This window comes from Pteronotus mesoamericanus, unplaced genomic scaffold (assembly GCF_021234165.1).
Source record: "Pteronotus mesoamericanus isolate MK-2021 breed Mesoamerican mustached bat unplaced genomic scaffold, CSHL_Meso_final contig_82, whole genome shotgun sequence".
NCBI classification, from domain to species: domain Eukaryota; kingdom Metazoa; phylum Chordata; class Mammalia; order Chiroptera; family Mormoopidae; genus Pteronotus; species Pteronotus mesoamericanus.
Window position 1 is genome coordinate 8,110,035 of NW_026555265.1, and position 27,853 is coordinate 8,137,887.

General features: G+C 45.8%; 1 protein-coding gene across 1 annotated transcript in view; it reads right to left on the reverse strand.

The window, feature by feature from the left end:
* Positions 1-7,520: 7,520 nt before the first annotated feature.
* Positions 7,521-27,853, reverse strand: part of TMEM44 (transmembrane protein 44) — a 29,561-nt gene continuing 9,228 nt past the window's right edge. The window contains exons 7-11 of the mRNA XM_054585273.1: positions 26,870-27,010; positions 25,472-25,576; positions 19,958-20,116; positions 10,032-10,064; positions 7,521-7,637 (exon numbers count right to left, since the gene is read on the reverse strand). Coding sequence (XP_054441248.1) covers positions 7,521-7,637; positions 10,032-10,064; positions 19,958-20,116; positions 25,472-25,576; positions 26,870-27,010 — 555 coding nt within the window. The remainder of the gene's footprint in view (positions 7,638-10,031; positions 10,065-19,957; positions 20,117-25,471; positions 25,577-26,869; positions 27,011-27,853) is intronic.

Below are 27,853 nucleotides of genomic sequence, written 5' to 3' on the forward strand. Positions count from 1 at the left end.
TGGTTCCTTGTCAGGGTACATGTCTGGATTGTGTATTTGATCCCTGGTCCTTGTGTGTATGGGAGACAACCAATTGGTGTTTCTCTCTCTCTCTCTCTCAGTAATGGGAAAAAAAAAATGTCCTCAGGTGAGGATAAAAAAAAATACATGCACCAATACACAATACAGTTAATATGTTTAATTATATAATAAATATATATTAATTGAAAAAGTCTATAAAGTACCAAAAAGCATTACAAAGTATAAAATTCATAAATATACCCATGACAAAGAAACATGTTTTCTTTTTCATATGCCTCTTTTCTTATTTATACTAAGAACGCTTGAAGAAATTGTCCTTTTAATCTTCCTGTCCTGCTTTTATTCTTACTATTTTTTCTGTCCTGTTTTTAAATAGTAATTTAGCTGCCACACTCCCCTGGGGGATCTCTCCTGCCTATTTTCCCTGTTTTGGGAGTAGTTTCTCTTTGGTCTCCCATTACCTTTCTCTGGTCTTGTGGGACATGATTAGTAATGAGCTGGAACTACAGCAGCAGCTAGAGCTAAGGGGTGCTCTTAGAAGGTGCTTAGAAGGGTGTTTATGCTGCAAATTGTAAAGAAAGGGGAATTTAGGGGGAAGAAAATTTTAATTTGGGGGATATATTTAACTGCTTCCACTTTGAAGAAACCACTATTACAAGAATCCACATCATCCCTTTACAATGCAAATTCTTATTATAATGACTTATACGACTTTTCTGATCTTATGAGTAGAAAATGTTTTGTTTAAATAACTGCTAATAGTGACACTCTCTTGTGATCTACTTTTGTTACTTGATATTGTAGTTTTTTGCCATGTTAGAACTGGGAATTCATGTTGTGAGAAAGCAAGCCACTCACACAATAAACTAGATTATTTCAAGGTAATTCAGGTCTGTGGTTATGTGATCTTTTAGGTTTAATGAAAAAACATCATTTCTTCCTTAAAGTACATATAGCCCACAACTTACATGACAGTTCAACACATGGACGTTTGATTTCACTATGCTTGAAAGCTACAGGCACATTCAAAGCTACAGGAGATATTCAACAATTTATTATAAAATAGGCTTTGAGTTAAATGACTTTACCCAACTGTAGGCTGAGTTCTGAGCATGCTTAAGGTAGTCTAGGCTATGCTAAGCTATGTTGTTCCGCAGATTAGGTATATTAAATGCATTTTCAATTTATAATATTAATTTACAATAGGTTTATCAGGACGTAACTCCATCATAAGTTGAAGAGCACCAGTATAATGTTTAATATTTCCCAACAGTGAGGTTTGGGGGCTTTATCACATTTCTTTTGTTGCTATTCTGAATAGTTTTATAAGAACAACTCATACAAATAAATTTAAAAACAAATTTCCTTAGGGTATTTAGCATTTCTCAGAGTTGTCTTGGATCATCTGTAATAGAAGCAATGGGGGCACTTTTAAAAGATTCTTAGGCCTTGGTTGGTTGGAGCATTGTCCTGTACACCAGAGGTTTGCAGGTTCAATCGCTCATCAGGCCACATACCTAGGTTGCAGGGGCCATTGTGTGTATGGAGGGCAACCGATCAATCGATGTTTCTCTTATGTTAACGTTTCTCTCTCTTTCCCCCAATGTCCTCTCTCTCTTAAAAAAACAACCACCAATAAACATATCCTTGGTTGACGATTTCAAAATAATAATAGTAAAGATTCCCAGTCCCTGCCCAAATCATCAGGGGTGTAGCCTGAGAGCCTATATTTGAACAGGTATTACACATATCAGAGTTTTAGGGTATACATATTTCACAAAGTGAAACTGCTAGTCAGGAGGAAGGGCCTATGGAATGGCTCTTTTTACATGCAGCCAGGCAGTCCCCTCGGAAAGACTGGTGATGGTGTACAAGGGCGCTTACTCCAGTTTTGGGTTTAGAAAATCCCTCAGACTTGCACTGGAGATGCTCCAAGTGCTAGGATACCTTTAGTAGGAGAAACAGAAGGGTGAAGGGCAAGGTCAAGTCCAGAGCAGAGGAGTGGAAGTTGCCAGGCTGTCCTGAAGGCTGTTGTGAGTTCGACTGGGTAGACTCAGAAGTTGGGTTCTCGCTCAGGAAACGGTATGGCCAAGGGAGCCCTGGCCTGAATGATTCCAAAGCAACCTTCAGGATGTGAATGACATTTTTTTTTTTTTTAAAGATTTTATTTATTTTTAGAGGGGAAGGGAGGGAGAAAGAGAGGGAGAGAAACATTGATGTGCAAGAGATACACGGATCAGTTGCCTCCCATGTGCCCCCTATTGGGGACCTGGCCCACAACCCAGGCATATGCCCTGACTGGGAATCAAATTGGCAATCTTTTAGTTCACAGTCTGACACTCAATCCACTGAGCCACATCAGCCAGAGCAGATGATCACTCTTAACACACATCTCAGTACACAGGTCCCAGTACACCAGTGGCCCTGTCTTAGCTTCTCATTAGTCTGCACTTAATGGAAGCTGGAGATAATCCCACTGCAATTTTTTTGTTTGTTTGTTTTGAAAAAGATAATCTTAGAAACTGATAGCTGGAAAGCATGTTTGAATTCAAACCTAAATGGGGGCTGGGTGGAAAAGGTGAAAGAATTAAGCAAACAAAACAAAACAAATTTATAAACACAGACAACAATAAAGTAATTACCAGAGGAAAATGGGGGTGGGGGAAGGTAGAAGAGAGTAAAGGAAGAATAAATGGTGACCGAAAGGGACTTGACTTGGAATAATGAACACAAAATACAACACACAGATGATGGATTATAGAATTGTACATCTGAAACCTATATAATTTATTAACCAGTGTTTCCCCAATAAGTTCAATTTTAAAAAAGGAAAAGAAGAGAGAAAACCAGTAGAACAAAAACGTCGTTAAAGCTGGTCGCCTCAAAAAAAAAAAAAAAGGTTGCCAGAGAGGCAGGACTGTTGGGGGCAGAGGGGAGGAGCGAGGCACTTATTTTTCTTCATAAACCTTTCGCTACAATCTGATTCTGTTAGGAAAATAAAACAAACCGTGTTCCTGCTCTATCTTTATTTAAAAACAAAACAAAACATGTGTAATGTAGTTAAAAACAAAGAAAATGATTTACACTATAAAGGTATCCCCTTTAAAATTTAGGGGTGTGAAACGTACGCTCGAGGCCCTTCTGGCCAGCCCCCTCGAGGTCCGCGCGCCCCTGCGGCCTGGAAGCAACCAGCGCTCCGCGGCGCCCCGGGGAGGGGCCAGCCCAGCGGGGCTCGCGCGCGCGCGGCGGTGGCAGAGTGCGCAGGCGCGAAGCCGAGTATTTCTTCCCCTTCCCGGAAATCCCCCGGGAGTTCTGAATGGACCACGAGACGCGGAGGGTCCGCAGCTTGTCTGAGAAAGAAGGCAGGAAGAGCCAGGATACGGCTCTGAAGGTGCCAACAGCGGGGGCCACCGCCCCTCGCAGCTTGAGGAGACCACTTACTACCCGGCTTTACACTTGCGGATGAGCACAGTGAAGGCTGAAGGGGGCGGCAAGCGCGCGCGCCCCGTGGCAATCACGGCTGCACACCTTGAGGACCTGGAAAAGAAGGGCTGGGCCGTCTTCTGCCAATGACGACTGGTGGAAAATTTCCGTCGGGAACGGGAGGGTACGTTGAGTTCTCCAAGCGTCAATTAATCCGAAGGTATTTGAAGTTAATACACCGTTGAATGAAGTGCCTGGACCCAAAGGAGGCCATCCGGGACGCCTGGTGGCTTGTTTGGCTTTCAAAGTTAGTAAAGAAAAAAGCAAACCAGATGTTCTCTAAATCATTTGATTTAGCAGCATTTTTTTTTTTAACTTCTCTATGAACGTCTCTCATCTGATGGTGATCCTTGGAATAATACAGAATAGACGTGTAAACTCCTTCAAGAGATCTTCAACATTACACCAAATCTTGTGTTCCTTCAAGGCAGAGGCTCCTCTGCTAAAGCCTAGACCTAAACCTTAGGGGAGAAAAATAATTTAAAGTTGAAGAAGAGTAGATCAGTGACTGCATAGTTGGAAAATGTGGAAGGGAATGATCAAGAAGGGAATTGATCAAGAAAATGAAGTGCGGAGAATCTTAGAAGTGTTGTGAAATTAGTCTTGAGACACTGCTAAAACATACCTTTTTTTCCTTAATGATTTATAGATTCTTTTTCTCAGACTGGGGAAAATATTTTTCATATGTTCTTAAGTATAAGAGATGGTTTAGCAAGAATGAAGCTTGACCAAAATAAATCACCAATAATAGAGCCTCTGACTATGAAGAAACTAAATAAAGTGACCAGAGTCCCCAAGTTCAGAAACAAGGTGTTAATAGTTAACAGTTTTCAGTACTGGAAGGAATGTGCAAAATTTGTAAATGTCAAATGCTGTGGTTTCTTCATGTTGAAGTAAAGAGTGGGTTATTGAGAGTTTATAAAGATGTCAGTCTTTTCAGGGAAACAAAAATTCACTGGCATATTCGTAAAAGGGGGAAGAGGAAAGAAAGATGGCCTAATTTTCATTTTACAGATGAGGAAACTGACTCAGAAAGGGAAATGACTCTCAAGGATCACAGTGAATCGGACCTGGGGGGTGGAGCCTAGCCATGCTCCCTGGCACGGTGCCTCTTCTTATTCTGGGAGCTCGTACCCCATTGTAAAAGGGATGATGTAAGTGAGGCATCAGATGATATTCATAAATCTAGTCGTCATACTGAAGTACTGGCAAGGGATAAGAGGATTGGTTTTTTTGGATCTTAGAGAGGATTTTAAGAACATCTTTGTGATCTGAGCTCCCATTGTGATACAAATTCCTTTGGGAGATAAAATGGGTGAAATCTTTTTTAGGGAGTTTAAGCAGGATACAGGTAATCACTTATTAAGGTTATCAAGGGGATTCAAATCACTGGAATCTTTTCCAGCCTGATTCTTTGGTTACTAACTGCCTTTCAGGGCATACGTGGCCAGAAAGTATAGGGAAGAAGGAAATATCCTGCCTCAGTGTCAACTTTGAGTCAGGTATTCTGTTATGCATTTCATAGATGTTAGTACACTTAATCTGCACTACAAGCTTTCTTGATAGGTATTATATATACTCAGTCTACCGCAGCAGTTCATACAGATTAGGTAACATGCTCCAAGCCATGCAAAAAATAGGTGGCACAACTAACACTGTATGACACCATCTCTCATCTTCAGATAAGTGGGCAGAAGAGGATTACACATTTGTTCCCCATCCTCTCCCCAGTGTAAGTAACCCTCTGCACTGCTCAGTGAGTCTTCAGAGCAAGTAACTCCCATTATCCCCCTGGCCTAGTAGCTAGGAATGAGGCTGCAGTGGAGGCAGGGATACTCCTACTAGGAGAAAGGCATTTAGGCTGGCACCTCTTCACAAAGGCTCCAGAGTTGCAAGCTTTGCATAACAGACAGATTCTCATTGAACTATGAAGCCAAGCTTCTTCCAAAATTCTCGGTTTAATAGAACTGTGTCTGGAAGAAGAGACACAGGATTCAGCTTTGAGACAAGCTTAGACCCTGATGATAGGAACTGGTTTAGGAAGAAAGAAGCTGGAACAAAGGGATCTAGGGAGTCAGACAACATCTGGAGCTCAACTAGTTTATGATGCTGAAAGTCAGCAAGATCATTTTCTAAATACTTTCTAAAAGCAGTTTCTAATTTACAGCAAAATTGAAAGGAAGGTATAGTGAGATGTCCCACACAAAGCAAGATCATTTGATGTTCTTGGGTGAATGGCCATTTCCATCAGGATCCAACCAATTTTGGTGCCTCAGGGAGTGTAAGTCAGCATCCCCTTGAGAAAGGGGGTATGTGTTAAAGGCAAACTTCAGAGATGTCATCCTATCCCTGCCTTTTTAAAGATGAACGCTCTTCCTGTCCTGCTGTTACCACTCAGATTAAACATGTTCCCCATGTTCATACTGCATCCATGACTACATTTCTGCATCCTGAAAAGTTGTGGCCATGAAGATGAAAAACACCCATCAGCTGCAGCCTGCCTGACACATGGCAGTCACCTGCCTACTCTGGTATCTTCCATGGCTGCCAGTTAGCCACAGAATTAAGTACCAACTACCCAGCCTTCACAGTCTGGTTTCTTTCTGGCCTCTTTACTCATTCCCTACAGCCCATACTGCATCACCCCTTCTGGTCACCTCAGATTCCTTCTTCCTTGACTAGGTTCCACCCTTCCCTGCTTCCAATCCTCTGCAAGGTTTCATCTTCTGGAATTCTCCCCCTGTCCCCCCACCCACATACCCCACCAATTCAAATCTTCATCTTCCAAGTACAGCCTCAGTGATTCAAGATCATAAAGCAAAACTGACTTTAGCAAACTCCACTCCAAGACAACCAGGGACCAAAGCATTTGGATAATGGGGATATACAGGGTGGCTTTACGTTCACTTCTAGCTCAGAGGTCTCCCAGGGAATTAGGACCTCTGCAGAGATCTGCGGAACCAACCTGCTTCCCTGAAGTGCAGCCTTCATTCTGCCAGAACTAGCACTACCCCTTTGGAGAAACGGGACAGCACCGGCTGAGTCATACAGGCTGCTGGGGCCAGCGAGGGGCAGAGCTGTGTTTCTCGGCATTTCTCCCACTTTCCCTTGTGCAGACCTGTGTGGCTGTGCTGGGATTCTGACCTATCTCTGCTCCACAGTGAGATTCTTCAATTTGCTCAGGATTTATTCACTCCAATGTTCCTCTCACCTGAGCCCCATTCTTCCCCCGACCCATGATCACAGTATCAAAACAATCCTTCAGTGGGATTGCTGTGTTTGAATTTAACACCTCCTGCTGGGCCTCTTACCCTCTGCACGCCTTCAGTTACCTCCTGGAGCAGACAGTCCCCCTCCCCTGCAAACCCTGCCCCAGCACACACCTTGTCAGGGTGGAGCAAGTCCTGGTGCCTACAGCAACTTACTTTGCTTGCCCTCACAAACACTTGGTTGACCAAGAAGTTCTACCTTTAACCTCTATCAGAAGACTCGTGAGCGGAAGGCAGGGGCCAGCTCCCATCAGTACATGTGATTGTGTCCCAGATCCCCAGCACGTGGGTGCACCGCCCCATCCAGGCTTAGTCAGGTCTTGCGGAATGGGGCTCTACTGAGATTCAAATGCATTAGCTATTTGTTAGATGAACTCATTCCTGGAACCTAGCAGGTGTTCAGAGCATGGTTGAATCAAAAGGGAAAGGGAAAAGAGGGTCCAGTGTAACTTTAGAGGAAGATTTATGTTTCACAAGAGTGCTGTGCAAACTTCAAATTTTCAGAACTCTGGGCATGTCAGGTCTGTCCACAGGACTCAAAGTCTTAGCTCCATTATGAGCCATGGCACTGACAAGCCAACGTCAGTGACCGCACCTGGTTCCTCACGTTACTGGGCAGCTTCAGCAAAGCTTAAACTCCCGCCATGGGTGTCACTGCCAGCTGATGCCTGCTAAGTTGCTGACCCTTGACTTGGGGCTCTGAGTTGTTGAGGTGGCTCCAAAAAGTTCCACTCATCAGAGATCAAGTCAACTGGCCTCATAGAGCACCTGTGCATCTGGGATCTGAGCATCTCCATATTGTCTTTGTTCTCCTTCAAGGTTTATATCTTCAGGGGCCCACGGCGGAGAAAAAACAAAAGGTATCTTGGTGGAACGGGCCCATCTTATCTCCTACAACCCCCCAACGATAGCTCCAATCCTGGTTCTTATGGCCCAGGCACACACGAGCATGAACAAGTAAAGGCAGGTTAATCAAACGTGTGTTTCTAGGACCTGTCAGGGCAAGCATAACTTTAAATAAAGGAATTAATGGACAGCCACCCTGAATAGACCACCCCACCCCCTCACCACCCTCTCTTTCCTTGTCACCAAGTCCTTCTCTAGTGAGACTGAGTCATAGTCTCTTGATTCTAAGAATTCCCACCTCCATCCCTAACTCCTTTCTGGAAAAGACTAGGCAAACATAACCCATTCTTTATGGTCCAGGTGAGCACTTCTCTTCAGGAAGCCTACCTTGACTGCTTACACACAGTGAGCTCTCACCCCCTTCTCTTTGTATTGCCCATGCCACTCATTTGCAGCCCTGCCTTCCTCTGGGCATCTCCCTTGTCCTCTCAGGTAGATGATGAGCTCCTTAACAGGGCACTGGTCTATACTTGCACCTCCCGCCTCCCCATGGTGTTCCCTCTAAACTTGAGGTCAGCAGACTTGTCAAAAACACACATTTAAAACCTAATTCAGAGTGGTTACTGCCAGTGAATATTTTTCATCGCTCTCAGACAAGTATGGGAAATTGAAATTTGTGCGAATAGGCTAAAGGGTAAAAAAGAGAGGCTGGCACACAGCACTGATGAAGCTATTTGCAAAGCCCTCCTAGTGCTCTAATGTGATGGATGAGAGAGAGAACTTCACACACGAACAAAGAGAAGGGAATCCCCACTGTGATTCCAGCCACGGAGGCAGAGGGGTTGGGCTCAAGTTTTTCTTCTGCCGCTAACTTGCTTTCTCTTCTCTGGGTTTTTCTACGTGTTAAGTGGGCATGTTGGATCAGTAACTAGGTCATATGATCGCTTTCCTTTCTGAGTTTCTATGACTGATTATTCTGAGTTATAGGTCACTTTTGACAGCGTCGAAAGACCCAGAAAATAACAAGCAAAGTCCACATAAACTCTCTCAGCCACAGGCCAGATTATCTAGTTGGGTAAGAAAACAGAGGCAGGTATGGACATGCACTCCAAGAAAAATGCTCCACCAGATACTCAAGTTTGATCTGAACCAATCAATCCAGTCCTTGGAGGTCCAGAATATGATCTTCAAGGCTCCCTGAGCCAGGTAAAGCCTGCACTAGGCCAGTTGTAAAACACAAATTATAGTTTTGTTTTGGACCGAATGAAAGAGCCGGATTCAATGAGAGAGTTACTGGTATTAACTGAACCGAGTTCTACTACTTGGTGATTGAAAACAGCATCATGTTAGAAAGACCACTTCATCCCCACTAGCCTTGCAGGCCAGGGATTAAGCTGATTTGGCTGCTGCAGCTCAGCCCCCTGTACCTGTCTGGGGCTGTGCCAGCCAATTCCACTGCTTAATTCTCATTCACTTGTGGCTGCAGGTTTGGGGAGACATCTCTAAGCCAATTCCTTTCTGACTTTATCAAAGATCCCACGTGAAAGAGCTTCCCTATTATCCAGGTGAGGCCCACGTTAATCTAGATCATATTTCTGAGTGTGCTCTGGACCAGCCTCACCAGAAGACCCAGGGTGCTCATTCAAAGGGCTGATATTGGTGACCCACCCTAGACCCCATCTGTGGGTTGAGACCTAAGGTTTGGCCCTGATGTTTCAGAACCATTGCCCCAATTCTTGCTATACCTGACCAACTCAGCTTCCGGCAAATAGAAACAGCCCACTACTTTGCTCAACTAAACTCTCTGAAGTGGGCTGAGCCTTCAAAAACATTTTAAATCTCTTTCTTCTGAAATCCCCAGAATAATGTGTTTTAAAATTTCATTTTAAGTCCTAACAACATTACTGTTATCCAGGCATAAAGAGAGTTTGAGCAAAAGATGACCTACCATCTTATCAGGAACAATCCTGGGAGACAACAGGCACAGGTGGTTGTCAAAAGACATGTGCTCATGTATCACTCAGAGCAAGGGTGGCGTGGAGGCAGCAGCCAGCTGCCCAAGGCCTCAGAGTGTTGATCTCAACTACCACAGCCACGCCCAGCACCACTACCATTAGCAACCTGCGGTTATTCTTCTTGTTGATCAACCTATTTTCCAAACCACGTTTCTTTTTTGGGCTACATCTCTGAGTTCCTACTACATGGTTTGGACAAAGCAGAAAGAGCTCTGAACTGAGAGAACGGGGAAAACCCCTTGACCCCAAGACCCGCCTCTCATTTTCACATTCTTTTTTCTGCCCTAAAGGAATCTGGCATGGTCCCAGCCGCCCAAGGGAGGTGGCTAACAAAAACAGGAACTGAAATCAAGCCACAGGAAGTCCCTCCTGGAATAGAGTGCACAACTGTCCATACCTGCTCCAAGTTTAGGGTTTCCCAATACTTGTGCTGTAGAATAAAAAGAGAGACAGAGAAGCATTTGATAGATTTTGCCACTGCTGCTGAGCAGAGCAGAACTCAGCACCTGCCCTGACTGCTCAGTGAGGCCAGGAGGCAGGCCCCTCTGACGCCGAGGGCAAAGGTACAGCAGGCAGAAAGGCTGCAGCTCCCAGTAGCTACAGCTGAGTTTAATGATCAATAGGATAATTGTGATAATTACGAAGGCTGCAGGTCCTGGGGAAAATTATACTCCATACAGATTCTTAAATTACCATTATTAGAAATTAATACCAGGTGTAATAATAATAATAATAATAATAAGTCTTCTATTTATTAACCACATGGCAGAGGTGAGTCAACTCAAAACCACAAAACTAAGAAAGAAAAATGCAAATAAAATCCCCACCTGGAAGTATAGGGCATTTGCTATCAGCCAAGATTCATTTTTACTCAACCTTTACTGCACAGTTGGTTCCACTCCAAGCCTCAAATATGCCTGAGTCAGTTCTTGTAGGGCAGCTTTACAGAGGCTCTTGTCCTCTGGCACCGCATACAGCGCCTAGGAGACGTGTTCTGACAGAGCTATGAATCTGCAAATGTCAGTTATATTGATCTGTGAATGTCTATTAGGTTAGCTGCCAATCTGAACAGTCCATGGGATTTGGCATTACTGCCACATTAAAACCAAGCCTCTACTGTTCAATTCTTACATTTCCATTTCAAACAACTTTTTAATGATAAGATTTTCAATCATACACAAAAGAATAACCTCATAAACACTCCTGGACACACCCTGTTTTATTTGCTCTGGCGCCTCGATATTTCTATTGGCTGAAGTAGTTTAAAGTAAATAATTTCTTCTGTAAATACTTCAGCATATATCCTATTGATAAAGACATTTTTAAAAAATTCTAAGCACAATGTCATTTTTATACCTAACAAAATTAGTAATAACTCCATAGCATTCATATTTTAATGACATCCTGATTGGAGGGATATAAACTGAAAAAGAAAAGATTAATTGGAGAAGACACAAAATTACTGAAAGTGATGGCTCTACATACATTGCAAAAGATGGGAATCTTGATGACAACATACGGGTTCAAAAAGTTAAATATCTCTTACAGATAAATACAGATGTTCATGCAAAATAGAAACGGCTTTCTGTGGTTACTACAGTGAGTGGGTGCTTTGTTAAAAAAATTACTAAATGCAATGTGATATACTAGAATGCATACTAGAATGTAACCTGCAACAGAATAAGAATATTAATGGAAAACTGGTGAAATTTAAATAAAATCTGTAGTTTAGTTAATAGTTATGCACTAACATTAATTTCTGAGTTTTGACCAATGTAGCATGGTTCTCTAAGACATTAATGTCAGGTGAAACTGGGTAAAAGTTTACAGAAACTCTCTGTGCTACCTTTGCAACTTGTGTGTAAATCAAAATTATTCCCAAAAACGTTTATTTAAAGCTGAACAAGCAAACAAGCAAACAAATAAATAAACAAATAAAGCTTAAGAGTCTCCCCAACTGGGTTGACATGAAACCTTAAACTTCTTTCCAAACCTTCAGCATCATAGACAATCTAAAATTTAAGAAGAGTGCCCTCTAGTGGAGCTAGTAGTCAAGGTTTCTTTTTTAAGTTTAAACCAATGATAGTGTGCCTGAGTGCCATTAACCCAAAGCTTTGTAACTGAGGTCTCTCTCCACTGCCCTCAAAGTAAAAATAAATCAAACTTTATAATCTCTTCTTCATTTCAAGAGTGAAATATATTCATTTTTGTATAGAAATTTTTTTCAAAAGAACTACAGATTGCCCATAATTTTATCTCCAAAAGAGCCTCTATGAAGTGATTCAATAGCTCTCAGAAATACACCCCCCCCAAATTGTGCAAATGGCTGTCCCTACTTAAAATGTAATGAGTATTTCCTTAAAGAGGACCTTTTGTGAACCACAGCATAGAGTACTTACTTCAGTTTACCTCATTTCTACAAGCACACTTTGTCACGCTTCTGAAACTCGGAGGTATCCTTCAGCCCTTGTGCACAGGACATATGGTAACTTTTCCTTTGTTCTTGGAGACTTTGAGGAAACAATCACTTTCCAGGCTTACGTTTTAGACCACAGCAGCTGGATGTGCCTCACAGCCCATTTGTCCAGCTTCCACCTCTTATCCTTCGGGAAACGTGACTTCCCCAACATCGGAGAGGTGACAGGTTGCGGCACTCAAGGCCAATTATAAAGTTTTTTTGTTTTCGAGTATAAAGTTTTAAGACTGGCCAGAGACACACCAGCCACAGTTCTCTCTTAATTTTATTAAGTGGATTTCCTTTTGATCTGGTACCTTACAGACTTTTAAACATTTGACCATAGCCCTAGCTGGGTAACCCAGTTGGTTAGAGCATCATCCTGATATGCCAGGATTTCAGGTTCAATCCTCAGTCAGCACACATGCAACAATCAACCAATGAATATATAAATAAGTGGAACAACAAATCAATGTTTCTCTCTTCCCCTTCCTTTCTCTCGCTCTCTAAAATCGATAAATAAAATTAAAAAAACATTCCACCGAATGCTTCAAAATTTCATCCTTTCTACTTCATTTTTTTCCAACCTGAAAAATATTTTAGTTAGTTAATTAAGGAGTTTTTTTGCTACTTATTCTGTATCAAGCACCGTGTTGCAAGCCTCACACGTTCTGTCCTCCTAACTGCCCAGACTGCCCTCACTGCCCTTTCTTCCCGGGCCGCTGTGGGGAACATGGGGTAGGAGATGCGAACATGCGTCCCAGGCTGTGAAGCGCTGTGTGAAAGGCCTAGCGTGAACTTGATCAGCGAGAGGGAAGTTCTGACTCACAGTGGGGCAGTTTCTTTTATAAAGATGACACACAGTTTCACTTCAGGTACATCTGAAGGCTGGAATAAAAGGGCCAAGACAGAGAAGCCGCGTGCGTTAAAATGGAGCGCAGCAGCCTCGGGAGCAGCACCTCCAGCTCCACTCACCAAGAGCGAAAGGCCTTGGCCATCTTGCCTCCTGTTTCTCATTTTTTTAAAGCCCATTTTTTTTTTCTAGTTTTTGAGATATAGTTGATAATATCACATTGTATGTACCTAATTTTTTGGAAGAAATTTCGCTGTTCAAATGCTGCTCAGAAGAACTGAAGAAGAGGTCTAGGGATGGGCCAGAAGTGCAAATAATTGAGTTTGATTTAGGAGCAGTGTTGCCAGATAAAACACAGGATGCCCGGTGAAACCTGAATTTCCGATCATAAATGTTTTAGTGTAGGCATGTTCATCTAAAATTCAAATTTCATTGGATGTCCTGTATTTTTTGCCTGTTAAATGTAGCAACCGTACTCTGGAGTGCAGGGAAGACTTCCTGGAGGACGCAGGATTTAGCTAGTGCCTTGAGGGACAGGACGTGAAGACCTCAATAAGTGAAGAAACCCAGAGAAGAGAAAGCAGGTCAGATGTGGGAGAGACAGAGAACTGGCCCAAGGCCAGACGACTAAGTGTCCTGGAGGTCAGGATAAAGGGCCCAGACTTAAACTGTAAGTGGGAAGGAGCCACAGAAGGCCTTAGAGCCAGGAGGCCATGGGGCCGAGGGCTGGGAAGCCCCTGGGTCGGACGCAATGAAAGGAAAGGTGGATCTCAGCCTGGAGCATCTGTATTGGTTCAAGTAGAAGTAGTTATGCTCTTCCCTGAATTTCGGACAGTGCGTTTGGAAATGTTTCTGGAGACTGAGGATGCCAGAGGTGCCAAGAGTGGCATCTGGGCACACCCAGCAGCCTGAGCTGCTGTACTATCAAGGACATGAACGAGTTTGGGCTCTGGCTGGTGTGGCTCAGTGGATTGAGCACCAGCCTGCAAACTGAAAGGCTACCGTAACCTTTGCAGGGCACATGCCTGGGTTATGGGCGAGGTCCTCAGTTTGGGGTGTGTAAGAGATAACTGAATGATATTTTTCTTCCTTCCTTCCTCTTTCTCTAAAATAAATAAAATCTTTAAAAAACAACAACAAGTTTTGCAGGTGGTTGACCCTTCTGTTTTCTTTTTCTTTCTTAAAAAAAAAAAGATGTTTATTTATTTATTTTTAGAGAGAGGAGAAGGGAGAGAGAAAGAGTGGGTTAGAAACACTGATGTGAAAGGGAAGCACTGACTGCTGCCTCCCCTATGTGCCCCAACAGAGAACCAAACTGGTGGCCTTTTGCTTTGTGGGACGATGCCCAGCCAACTGAGACACACTGGCCAGGGCCCTTCTGTTTTCCTGCTGGAAGCCTTTCTACTGTTATGAATTGACTCGTGTAATTTCATCCTGCTCCTTTCAACAATACACTTTGACACTTAGGGTCATGTTGCTAAGTGGGACCTTAAAGATCGCCTAGCCCACAGCTGGGGTTCCACAAGGAACATTTATGTGACCAGTGCTCTACTGCATCAAAGCTCCTTCACACCCTGACCTTGGTGGAGTATCCCCATCCTCCCTGAACTCATTATCTGTGTTTTCAGAACAGGTTCAGGAAAATAAGTGGGTGTTGCCTGGTTCCATGGCCAAAAGGGCTCGAGTGAGTAGTGAAGCCCACTACCAGCTCGGTTTCCAATGCACGACATATATCGCCTTTGCGGGTCTTGCAAAGCCCCATCAGCACCGCCATTTGGCCCCCATAGTCACTCTGTAACATAGGCACGGAAGGTCTCATGATTCCCATTTACTGAGGTAGAAGCGAAAAGTCAAGAGAGAATCCCTTGTGTCTGCTTTCCTCATTCCCAGGGGAGCTAGCTGGCGGCTGACACATTTCAGGACGTACTGTCTTTCAATCTTTCATGGCAGGTGATGCTACCTTCCCCGGGGGGAAACAGATCAGTGGGGAAGCCACATCCTTAACCTCATTTCTATCTAGCCTTTGGTACCTATTGTAATGTTCTGGCCTCTTTCTTCTTATCTACATGTATTTTCTCCTAACATGAGTGCTTCTTAGATTTTTTTCTTAAAGATTTTATTTATTTATCTTCAGAGAGAGGGGAAAGGAGGGAGAAAGAGAGGGAGAGGAACATCAATGTGTGGTTGCCTCTCAAGTGCCCTCTATGGGGGACCTGGTCTGCAACCCAGGCATGTGCCCTGACTGGGAATCGAACTTGCGGCCTTTTTGTTTGCAGGTGGGCACTCAATCCACTGACCCACACCAGCCAGGACTACATGAGTGCTTTTTAAGAAATCTTCACCCAAGGGTATGTTTATTGATTTTAGAATGAGAGGAAGGGAGAGAGAGTGGTAGAGAGAAATATTGATGCAAGACAGAACATCAACCAACTGGTTGCCTCATGCACCCGCCCCGAATGGGAATTAAACCTTCAAACTAGGTATGTGCCCTGACTGGGGATCAAACCCTCAGCCTTTTGGTGCATGAGATGATGCTCCGACGAACTGACCCACCCGGCCAGGGCTCACATGAACACGTGTATAGTCTGTGCACGTGCACATGTGTGTATTTATTTATCCCTTAAAAGAATGCTTTGGCTTTAAAAATGGCAAATGTCCAAAGGAAACTGTCCTGGTCTGTTGGAAACAGGGTTTGGAGAAGGCACAAACAGTCCCAGTTGTCAAGAGCCTCGTTCACATGGGCACAGAATTAGCAGGGCACATGGACCCAGGACTTGACCCTCTTACAGACAGAGCAATCTGGTGCTGGGCGTTGTCCCCCGCCCCGCCCCCCACACCACTGCACCAGCTCGAGTCACAGTCATTCTCCAACATGCAGATTTTGTTCCAATGACAGAAACAGCCTCCTTGTGGAATTCCTGCAAAGCTTCCTATGCCAGGTCTATGGCATTGCTAGGAAGCACAGAGGGAAAAAATAACTACATGTGCTTTTGTCATGAAGTTCAACGTCATCTTTTTTATCATGCCAGAGACTAAAAAGGAAAACAAAATAAAACCTTTAATAGAGAGAGGAACTGTATCAATGCTGGGGGAAAGTGACCCTGCACTCATAAAACAGGTGCTGGCTGCCCCGGAAAGGGACATGGCCACCCCTGAAAGCCCTGCTGCCCTTGGGCCTCGGCTGCCACCTGTAGACCACGGGCAGACAGTCACCCTTCCTCTACATCTGCTCAGCACGCTGTCCGGAAGGCCATGCCAGGAGCAGGGCTGCCTTGTGTTGAAGGGGCGAGCAAGTGGACAAATGAATGAGTGGATTCACAGTGTCTGCGGAGTGCACCGCCTCTGGTGGAGAGGGCTGGAAACTCACAGCCCAAGCAAATGGCCTGAGGCTCCAACGCCATTCCTCTGGTGCCCTGACCAGCCCAGCCAGTGGACACTTGCGGAAAGGTGGAAATACTCAAGTTCTCCCTCCACGTGAACTCCCACGGACTCATCTGTCTGTCTCACCCTGTCTCCTATTCTGCCATCACTGGAATTACTTGTAATTCCCAGTGTTTCATCCTGTTTATTAGACAGGGCACCCCGAGAATCCAGGTGGAGCACAGGTGAGTGGAAAGAGCCTGGGGAGAGTCAGCTTTCTCACCTGTAAAAAGGGAATGATGGGTACTACACCTGGTCCCGCACACCTCCCGAGGCAGGAGTTCCTGCCAAGGCAGAGGAGCATAGTGGCTACAACAGGGGTTTCCCAGCCAGGCAGAGCTGGGCTCAAATCCCAGGCCTGCCAATTATTATTATTATTAATATTAATATTAATATTAATATGGGGGAGGGGTGAGTTACTTAAACTCACCGCCCCAGTCTTTTCTTCTGGAAAACAAGGATAACAAAGATACTTGCCTTGGGGCAGTTAAGAGGATTACACCAAACAGGGTCTGTAAAGTACAGAACATCAAGTGCCTGGCTCTTGATGCACACAGTCACTGTTAGACACACACACCGAGTCCTGTTATTCTTATTAATGGATTTTAAAACACTTAGTGAGCTCGAGTGCTGTGGATGCCGCGTGATGTTGAGGCACTGCTGTCCCCCACCGCCCCCAGCGCAGCAGGAAGTGGGTATTCAGAACCGGCAGGGAGCGTCCCAAGGACGTGGACAAAAAACTGCCCGAGAGTTAAGTTACAAAATCATGAAAACCACAGAAAAGATAAACACTCCTCTTCCATTGTCGGGGAACGGCCCCAGGCTCACACACCTTCTGTCAGCGGGAACTGACAAGGACTCACGGACGGACCCACGGGGTCAAGCAGACGCAGAGGTGGTCGAGGGCACGGAAGCCCTCCTCAGCGGCTCCAGGAGAGACAGCTCGGGTGGGGCGCAGCCCCACAGAGGGGGCCAGGAGCTCCAGATGTCTTAGTCCAATGTCATAAAATATTTAAATTGTGAAGTCCTGGGAGCAAGAGAAGTCACCAGCCAGGGAAGTGATGACCTAAGGCCCTGCACTGATTCGTATGACCCAGGCCCTTTGGAATGTGGCCTGGAGGAGTAAGGCAAGAGTCAGACACCCACTGTGACCCACTGACCAAGTACCTCCCACCCTGAGAGGGGGGTTTGGACCAGCCCATCAGTTCTTGGGCGTTATTCCTTCAAATCCTCACCCTCAGAAAATGCCTGCTGAATGAGTGTCTCAAAGGACCGGTCAGGTGCCGTGTTACACTGTCTGCTAAAAGACGCCTTCTTACTCACGTTCGGTTGTAAAGGGGCCAGGATCTTTAAGGAATATTGCCCCCAAAACAGGGGAGGCTATCAAGTCTGCACAATCCCTCCACTGGTTGGTAGGCTTGTGAATTTATTTTTATTTTCTCCTTCACATTTTCCAAATTTTCTACAATAAGTAGGTATTACTTCTAAAAACAGAAACTATAGATTACCAGAGGCCCAAGAAATCACATACCTGACAAAAGCTTCACTGTGTCCTGCTCATATATTCAACTATTTGTATCGGGACCCTTACAGCCCGTTTGACCTGCTTGTGTATATGTTTAGTGAAATTGCAAGCTGTTCCTTTACGGGACTTGGCAACTTGGCCGTTCAGTGCCCGTATGTTTCAGGTGGTAAGGAGGGCTGCGCGGAGGGGTGGGGCGGGGTGAGGGTGGGGGGTCGGGGGGTCGGGGCAGCTGTGCCTCTAAAACATATTCCTTCTAACATGTGCAAAAGCATCCCTTTCCATGTGCTTAATTGAAGAGTATGACCTTGTGCCCTTGGAATTTATATAGTTAAAAAAAAATCAATGTATAAAAAGAGAGAGTCACTAGAGCAGGGGAAGCACAAGGACTGTGAAACAGAGAAAGGGCCCACACCAGCCACAAAGACAAATGTTCAAATTTTTCAAGGTCACCGTCCAGTCCTGACCTTCACTGTGGGTGGAGGACAAAAATCACCTGTTTCCACAGTGCAAATGTCACCCCCAGCCCTGATCTCCGGAGGACTTCCCTGACCCGCTGACTTCACCAACTGTCCCTTCTCCTCCCCAAACACACTCTACCACCAGGCTCCTTGTTTGCTGTTTAGTCTTGGATCACTGCCCCAACTGCTGGCTCCCAGCTGCCAGGCCATGTGTCTTCAGTGAATGAACCCAAGGGATAAACAATACTGAATGACTCAGGCCCCACAGGCCCCACATGGTCTCCTCACTCAAAACCCAGCTCACAATGACCAGCTGTGTTCCAGGAACAACGGATAAAGAGAAAAGCGGTCCAAGTCCTACACCTGAAAGCTCCTACACAAGCCTGGCGGAGAGACAGGCCCCTTCAGCTCATCATCTACACAGCAAACAGCGGAAATTGTGTGTGAGAGAGGTATAGGCTCTGGGCGTCCAAGGGAAGGAGCCATTCATCTCTGGTGTGTCTGGGGGGAGGGGGGACGGGGCGCCAGGGAGGAGATTAATTTCACACAGCAGGTGGCATGTGGGTAGGATTCTGACACATGGAAACCGGGCCAGAGAAAACCCCAGGTACAAAGCCCTACAGGCCGGGCACAGGGTACCGTCCACAGCCAAGGTGGACACCTAGGTTGTCGTAGGGGAGAGACGCAAGGTGGGGGCAAGCGTGAAGGTCTGGAACCTCAGACTAGGGGATCTGGACTTTATCCTACAGATCAACGGCTCTGAGTCTTTCAGACTTCGGAGCCCACTATGAGTTTAATAAATTTGGGGGACCTACCTAGGACAGTTAATGGATTATTTTGCCAAATACGGCCATTAACATCAAAACAAAAAAACACTAATTACCACATATTATTATCATTTCATAAAAGAGTATTTTAACACCAAATAGTAGAACACAGACCCAGAATGAAGGACAGTCCTTCCTCACCCCCAGGACGGGCAGCTGACACCCTCCTGCCGGCAGCACGCGTGCACTACACCGTTCTTGTTCTCATTTTCCAGAATCAGGGAAGCTGCCTGGTAAACAGGGCAGGAGGCCACAGCTGTGGGACCGAGTGACAGGACAGCTCAGACCTGAGGGTTACACCTGTTTGTGGTATTCAAGATGTGACACGCTTTGTTCGCAGATCCAAGAATCAAAACAAGGTCAAGTTTCTGACAGCGCCAGGCTTCCATGACTCTGATGGCACCACAGGGTGCAGCTGTGCTCCTGGGGGAGGCAGGGGGAAATGCTCCCGTGGCCACGCGGGTCTGGGAAACACTGAGACCCTTTCAAAGTTTATTCTTCATGCATTTATTTTTGTAAATGAATGTGCAAGTGATTCTCCGAGACCGCACTGCACCATGCAGTGTTTCCCTGACGAATCTGACCATGGAAAGCCCTTCTCAGCACTGTCAGTGTGGGAAACTCCTCAGGCAGGTGGCAGCACAGGCTTATTCATTATTCATTACTTAGCAGGCGTGAGGTTAGAGTGGGCGGATTCGAGAACCGCAGCGCAAGCAGCCAGCAGGCACCAGCAGGGGTCACGAAGGAGGACGCCCATGCACCCGCAGGCAGGCAACAGCGTGTACCTCAAGGTCGGAGTTGATGGAAGGGACCTCGGAGGAGCTGCTGGAGGACACGCGGGCCCGGATGACTTGAATGGGAGGGTACGAGGGGGGTTCCTCCAGGGACGTGGCTCCGGTGCTCATCTGCCCGTCGCCCGGCAGCCTGGAGGCGTTGTAGCCTGCCTGCAAGGTATTGTGGGGAAGCGTGGCCAGGCACACTTAATTTACGTCTTTATTTCTGATTTGTCAAAGCACTCACATACTCCAATATTCAAAAGTAGGGCAGGTTGTAGAGGGCAATGCCTACCTCCACCTTTACCCCCCAACCATCGTGTTGTTTCCTGTTCCTGCGTACCCTTCCAGGTAGCCTAACATATACAACCAAATGCATATATATTATCCCGACTTCCACACATGGTAGTATGCCCAACACTCTCTTATGCATCTTCTTTTTTTCTCTCTTAATATGTCTCAGGTAGTACTGTATCAGAATGTTTTTTGGTAGCATTGTATAGGTGTTCACAATCTAGTCAGCCAGTCCCCTACTGATGGACGTTTAAGGTATTTCTAGTCTCTTGCTTTTACGATCATCACTGACTGCAGTAGATTACATTGCACATCCAAAACTGCAGGGTATTTATAAAGGATAAATTCCTAGACGTGGAATTGCTGGCTCAGAGGGTATGTGCCTCTGTAATGTGGACAGCTGTGGCCAAAAATGCACTCCACGGAGGCCTTATCGACTCACACCCACCAGCAGCAGAAAGTGAGTTAGAAAGGTTTAAGAGAGCTTCTATATGTCTCTATCCATCAATCATCTATATAAATTCTATATATGATCTGTCAACTATCTATTACTCGACCAATTATCCCTCTATCACTTATCAGCTTCCTGTATTTTCTATGTATCTATCATCTTTTTTATCTGTATTCTGTCAATCATCTGCCTGTCTCTATCTACCTACTTATCCATCCATCCATCCATCCATCTATCTGTATTCAGAAGACAGCTTCCCCCTGCAGGGCTCACAGGACTCGGGGAAGGGCTTCCCAGGTGGACTCGAAGGTGTGAGGGCTGGGGTTTCAGAGCCAGGCAGTCATTCCACTGATACACCACAGGGGAGAAACCTGCCTCTGGACCCATATCTTTCACCGACTAACCATTTGTCCTCAGGAAGAAATTAATCCTCCTGGAGTCTCAGTTTCCTAATCGATAAAAGGGAGTGGTAATCCCTACTGTGCCTCCTTTGAAATGGTGTCACAAGGCTCAGATATAAATGTCCTGGACACATAAGAACACCTACTGGACCCCAAATACTGGACCCCAAATCACGCGGGGCTCCAGTGTGACTGGAGTGACTAGAGTGTGACTGGAGGGTGACTCTGGTGTAAGTGCAGATTCATGTGAGAGTTGGCTAGACAGGCAGAGAAAGTCCCCAAAGGAGGCAGAGGCAATGTTCCAGGTGGCCCCTGGGCGGGTGTGGGAACTGGGGGAAACAGAGGCCTCCAGGCAACAACAGATTCTACAGAAACCTCCAGGCCTGATCGCACCCGAGTCAACAGGTGAAATGGAGTTTTCACGTGCTCTAATCCTTTGATCCCAAGAACCCACAGCCCTTGGTCCTCCAGCTCAGCCTGAACCCGGATGCATCCTTTGGGAAGTCTCTCCTTAGGACTAGTGTCTGGCAGTGGCACTGGGAAGATGACTAAGTAGCCTTCTGCTCCAGCTGCCACTTCCAGATGGCTGTCCGAACAGGACATATATCAATACCCATGGCCGCAACCTTGCCCCCTGGGACACTCTCAAAAAAAAAAAAAAAAAAGAAAAGAAAAAAGAAAAAATTTGCCAACCAAGCTCAGGTCCCAGAATCGGATAGGCTTAGTTTAAAACCTGTATCTGTGACTTCCTAACTATGGGATTTGGGCAAGTGACTTAAACCTCTCTGTGCCTCAGTTTAAAGTAATAAAATTATTATTAATAAATAATCACAATAGAAATAATAGTATCTATCTCATAGGTTATTATGAAAATGTGTGTTCATGGTAATTTTAAAAAAGCAACCATTTATCAAGTGTTTACTTGGTGTCAGCCATTGCATCAAGGGCAGTGTGCAGAGTTGTTAAAGGCACAGACCCGCGCAGAGACAAATCTGAATCCTGGTTCTACCACTGACAAACTGTGTGACCTTGAGCAAGGTGCTTAACCTCTCTGTGCCCCATTTCCCTCATCTGTAAAATAAGGGGTTGGCTGTGAGGATTAAATGAATTAATCTAGGTAGAGCACTTAGACCAGTACTCTAAGCACTATGACCGGTACACTAAACATCATGGAAACATCGGCTGCTAATATTTACTCAGAGCCTGGCAAGTAGTTAGCTCTCAATAAACAGACCATCATGTAAATAGAGGCCCCAGAGCCCAGGGAGGAGGCTTCCGCCCTGAGGACGGTGGGGCTCAGGGTTCCTTCAGGGAGCTATTTCAAAGACACCTCTCGCCCTCTGGTGGACACAGAAAGACGATGCCGGGCATACGTTTTGCTCAAAAATGTGCTAGTGGGGTCTTAATGAAAGAGAACCGAGGAACACATTCTTCTTTCACGGAGTCTGTTCCCCAGGAGGAATCTATTCAATATTCAGGTACTACAAGGGTTAAAGTAAATGCATTTCTGCACTATTATTTTTCAGAAGCTCCATGATTTTAAAATGTGAAAGCTTTGGCCAAGTGCCGCCAGGGTTCCCTGTGCTGTCCCCAGGGCCTCCCATCACGCACCCACCCTCCCATCAGAGGAAGGATTTAACAGCTGAAGCGGGCTCTTAATTGAGAAAGCATGCGCCAGATATCCCTGAACTTGACTTATAGCACCTGCGGGTTATTTGCACCCACTCTCCAATGAACAACAGAGAGTTAAACTTATGTCTCAGGCCCAAATTCTCTGATGGTCAGTGTGTCCTGTGGGCAGCTCAGTGGGGGCAGCTACGACTGAACTCTGTTCCAAACACACCGTTCCAGAGACCCTGTGACAGGATGCACCAGGGTCTAGGCAAACGACACAGAAGGAGACACAATTTATATCCCAGCAGGAAAAAAGACAACAAACAAAAGTAAAAGATGGTGGGCAGTGTTTTTTGCAGAGCATTTACAAAGGAAATAAAGTAATATGACAGAGATGGAGGCTGCTTTTGAATGGGTGGTTGGGGAAGGCCTTTGGGAAAGTGACATTTGGATGGAAGACCAAAAGACAAGAGGCAGCCATGTTTAAAAAAGTCAGAAGGAAGAGCATCCAGGCAGAGGAAAGAGGAGAGATCCTGTGCCTCAAGAGAACAGTGAAGAGGGAAAGAGCAGGGGAGGCAGCCAGAGAGGGAGCATGGGGCCGGCAGGGCCTGGGAAGTCTATGTAAGAGGTTTAGAGTTCATTCTTCATGACATGGGAATCGATAGGAGTATTTTAATTAATTAATTAATTAACTAATTTTATTTTTTAGATTTTTTTTTTTAAGAGAGAGGGGAAGGGAAAGAGAAAGAGAGGGAGAGAAACATCAATGCGAGAGAGAAACATCCATCAGTTGCCTCTTGCACGCTCCCAACTGGGGACCTGGCTCGAAACCCAGGCATGTGCCCTGATGGGAGATAGAACTGGCGAGCTTTCGCTTTGCAGGATGGTGCTCAGTCAACTGAGCCACAGGAGTTATGGCTCCAGAAGAGCATTTTAAACAAAGGAGGAACAAGATGTAATTTACATTTGTAAGAGACGCTTGCAGATGGAGAGGATGGGACCAAAATAGCAGTGGAGGGGAAACCAAGTTAGGAAGCTGCTGCATCTATTTAAAAAGTAGTACGAGGCATGTATTTATAGATTTGCAAATGGATTGGACAAGGGTGTGTAGTGAGGGGAGGAGGGGACTTGGGGTTTGACCGACAGCACAGACAGTGGTGTCCTTTACTGAGATCAGGAAGGCGGGGAGAGGCTTGGCCACGGGAATCCAGAATTCGGTACCGGACATTGTCGGTGTGAGATGCCATGTGGTGTGTCCAAACGGGCAGCTCGCAGCCAACACTAAAATGAGGGTGTAACAGTGGAAAATTGTAATGGTGGGAAGCAGTAACCCACCTCGCCATTCTTTTGACATTGTTTCTGAAAGTGCTGACTCTGACTCATATGGAGGTTGTAGATAATGCCATGTTTGTATAAGAATCCTAGGAATGAACTTCAAAAGATACAGACTCCGACCTTTAGTCATCCCACCTCTGGGAGATTTGCTGACCTTCATCTATGGAGCTAGGATGACGTGCAGCTGAGGCGGTGTGAAGCCACGATGACTAAACCAGGACGATGTGCGCCAGGCCATCACTTGCCTCATCGGAATGGACTGTGCTTACCTGCACGTAGAGAACTTTGCAACCCTCTCCCTTGATATCTTTGTTCTATTCCCCTGTCCCTCCTGATAAAAACCTCTGCCTCCACTGAGATGTGGAGATGGGCTTTGAGACAGGAGTCCCCGTCTTCCAGGTGGCCAGCACCTAAACATAAGTCACTCTCCTTTACATCAGCACCTGCCTCTCAAGTACTGGCTTTCACAGTGGCAGGCAGCGGGACCTGCTTTCGGTTACAGAGGGAGAGTAAACGGATGGAGACATGCAAAGGGAAATAGCAAGGGCTGGTGTGTGAGCTGTGGGACTATGGGACTGGAAGAGGATAAAGAGAGAAGAGGGTCCTGCAAACTTAAAGTCAAGCTCACCAGGAGGAGGCAGAAGAAGTGACAGGGAAAGAACACCTGTGACAGCGAAGCCAGAAGAGGGAGGGCCCCAGAAGTCACAAGGAGCTAGTGGTCAAGTGAGTTAAATCTCAATGAGGACAAAAATGATCCTGAAATTTAGCAACTTGGAAGTCACCAGTAATCCCGACAAGGACAGTCTTAGTGGGGTGGTGGGACCTGGACTTGCCACGCCTCTCTCTGTTTTCTCTAACCCCCTTCCTCCTGAAGACCCCCGCGTGCAGGCCAGACCCCTGGGAGACATCTGCAGCCCTCCGTCTCCCTCACCCCCACACCCTCACTGCCCCCCGCGCTCTACCTGCCAACTCCGCCCCATCTCCACTTCTCTCCCCGGCTCCAGCCTCGGTTCCGGTGGCACCACACCTTTCCTGGACTTACAACTGTCCCTCGCTGACCGCATGACTCTAGCCTCCTGTCCCCTAGCCTGTCGTCCATAGTGCCCGACTGATGGCTCTAAGATGCACGTCTGACCTTGAGCCTTCGAGACTCCCATCACCTCAATGACAGCTTCTGCAGTGAGCCATCACCCTTGTCTCCTCGCCACCTGTCACCTCCAAACTCTCCCCAGTGAGAACGCTCTCTCCTTTTTTCCCCTTTTTATTATTTTTAAAAAAATCTTTCTCTTTCTCTTGTTTTTCCCTTCCCCTTTTTCATGCTTCCCTGCCTCATCCTGTCCAACCTGTAGCGCAAGTGTGACCTCTTCCAGTAAGCCTTCCATGACTACTTCCCACCCCCTGGACATCTGGCTGTGGCCCACGGCCACTCACCTGCTGCACCGGCTCGATGGTCAGCTCCATGTAGCGACTGATGGCTGTCATCGTCCTGAGTGACTTGCAGTGTGCTAGTGTTGTGAGAGGCACCCAATCCAAATTCTTTCAAGCAGAGATGGAGAGACAAAAAGGGGAATTCTTAAGAGACACTTTCTAAAAACAAGGTCCCTTTTTCTTCCAAAAGAAATCCCTAAAGTGGTTTTTTCCTTTTATCTGCACATCTCACTTTCTGCTTCCTATAAAATGTATCTTATCTCTTTGAGGTTGCACCAGGTCGTTCCCAAACTTTGCCGCACAGTGGAATCACCTGGGCATCTTGAAAAACCAAACAACTGATGTTTATCTCTCCACTCCTTCCTCCCAGATATTGATTTAATCGGTATGGACATGACCTGGAGGGTTTAAAAGCCTCACAGATGATTCTAAAGTTTGGGAACCACTGCAGTAGGTGCTCAATAAATACTTTTGTAAAGCAGTGGTTCTCAAACTGCAGTGTGCATCAGAAGCACCCCGTGGGCTGGCTTTTTAAAACACCCTGAGTTTTGGATTTGGGAGAGCTGAGTGGAGCCCTAGAATTTCCATTTCTAATGATGTCGGCCCAAGGACCGCACTCTGAGAACCACTGCTGTTGAAGAATGCTAAAGAGGCTGCAGAGGCTCTTCGGAACCCCTCAGAACAGCCAGACACACACGGCTCTCTTTACGCATTTTAGCTCCCTTCTGGGTTATAATTTCATAACATTTTCTAGAACGGAATGAAAATAACCTCCCTTCATGCAGACTTGGATCTTTGGTCCAAGCACCTAGATAAAAACCCCTATTACTTTGGCCATACCCACCGCTACCTTCTATTTCATTAACTCAGATTACATGTTAAGTTATGTAGCATGTAAACTTAAATAAACATGGTCCGGCAGAAGTAACGCCTGCTTGAGTGTGGTTGGTAGGGTCATACTATGGGTGCAATAATTTACAGTTTTAATTTGAACACTTCACCTAAAATGTCATATGGTGTGTTTGAGTGTGATATTATGTTCCAGAATTACATGCTTATGATTTTGTAATAAAAAAAGGGGGGGGATGTTATTTGTGCCAGACCCTGTATATGTGTAAGTTAATTACTAAATAGCATAAGTGGACATTTGACTATTTCATCTACATCACTAAAAATACATTGAAGTTTATTAAGTGTTCACAAAACTTTTAAAAATAGGTTGTAATTGGGAAAGTGGAGGATCCTATTTATTCAGGGCCCCTCAGCACTGGGCATAAACAGGAGTTTTTTCGAGTGACCAAGTGGCCAAGCTCAGAGGGACCGGCATCCTAGGCCCGCCTCTATGCCCTCCATGCGCAAACACTGGTGAGGCCTGCGGTTTTCCAGCCCGTGAGACCTTGCCTGGTTCCTCGCCTCCTCGTTGTCTTCCTCTTTCTCTGCACAGGTCAAGAGGGCTTGGGTGTCGGGGCTCTCTCTGGAGTCAGAGGCAAACCCCAACGCCTTCCTCAGCTTGCTCTTCATCACCCAGGAAAGGAAAATGATCTGGGAAGTGGAGTTAAGGTCCAAGGAAGCGCAGAGTTTCAGCCACCCAATGCCACCTTCACTTCTACACTCGAGGGTCCCACCCTGGGCTCTCACTCCCCGGCCTGGCGAGCTCATCCGAGGACAGGGCCAGGTCCGACTCTCTCTACTTTCTCCTCAAGGACCTACTGCCCAACAAGACCCTGCCTTTCTCAAGCACTTAGGAAATACTTGCTAAACAAAAAGTATTTTGAAAAACATCTTCTTTGAAGAGCTTGGCTTACAGGGACCATACCTATAGTGGGTTGAATAGTGCCCCCCCCCAAAATTCATATCTGGGACCCCAGAATGCGACCTTATTTGGAAAAAGGATCTTTTTTGATATAATTGGTTAAGATGGGGTTATACTGGATGAGGGTAGACCCTAAATCCCATGGCAGGAGTCCATATAAAAGTTCAGGACACACAGAGGCACACAGAAGGAAGGAGGCCCTGTGAAGATGAAGGCCGAGGTTCAGTTACGCCGCCCGAGCCGAGGAGCTCCAGGAGCCAGCAGGGGCTGGCAGCGGAAAGAGTCCCCCCAGAGCCTTCGGAGAGAATGTGCCCCGCCTGGATTTTGGACGTCTAGCCTCCAGAACTGAGAGAATAAATTTCCATTGTTTAAGCTGTCAGGTATGTGGCAATTTGTTATGGCAGCCCTAACGAATTTTTTAAATTGAGTTTATTGGGGTGATATTGGTTAATAAGAGTACATAGGTTTCAGGTGTACAATTCTGTAATTCATCATCTGTATATTATATTGTGTGTTCACCATCCCAAGTTTTCTTCCATCACCACTTATCCCCCCTTTACCCGCTCCTACCT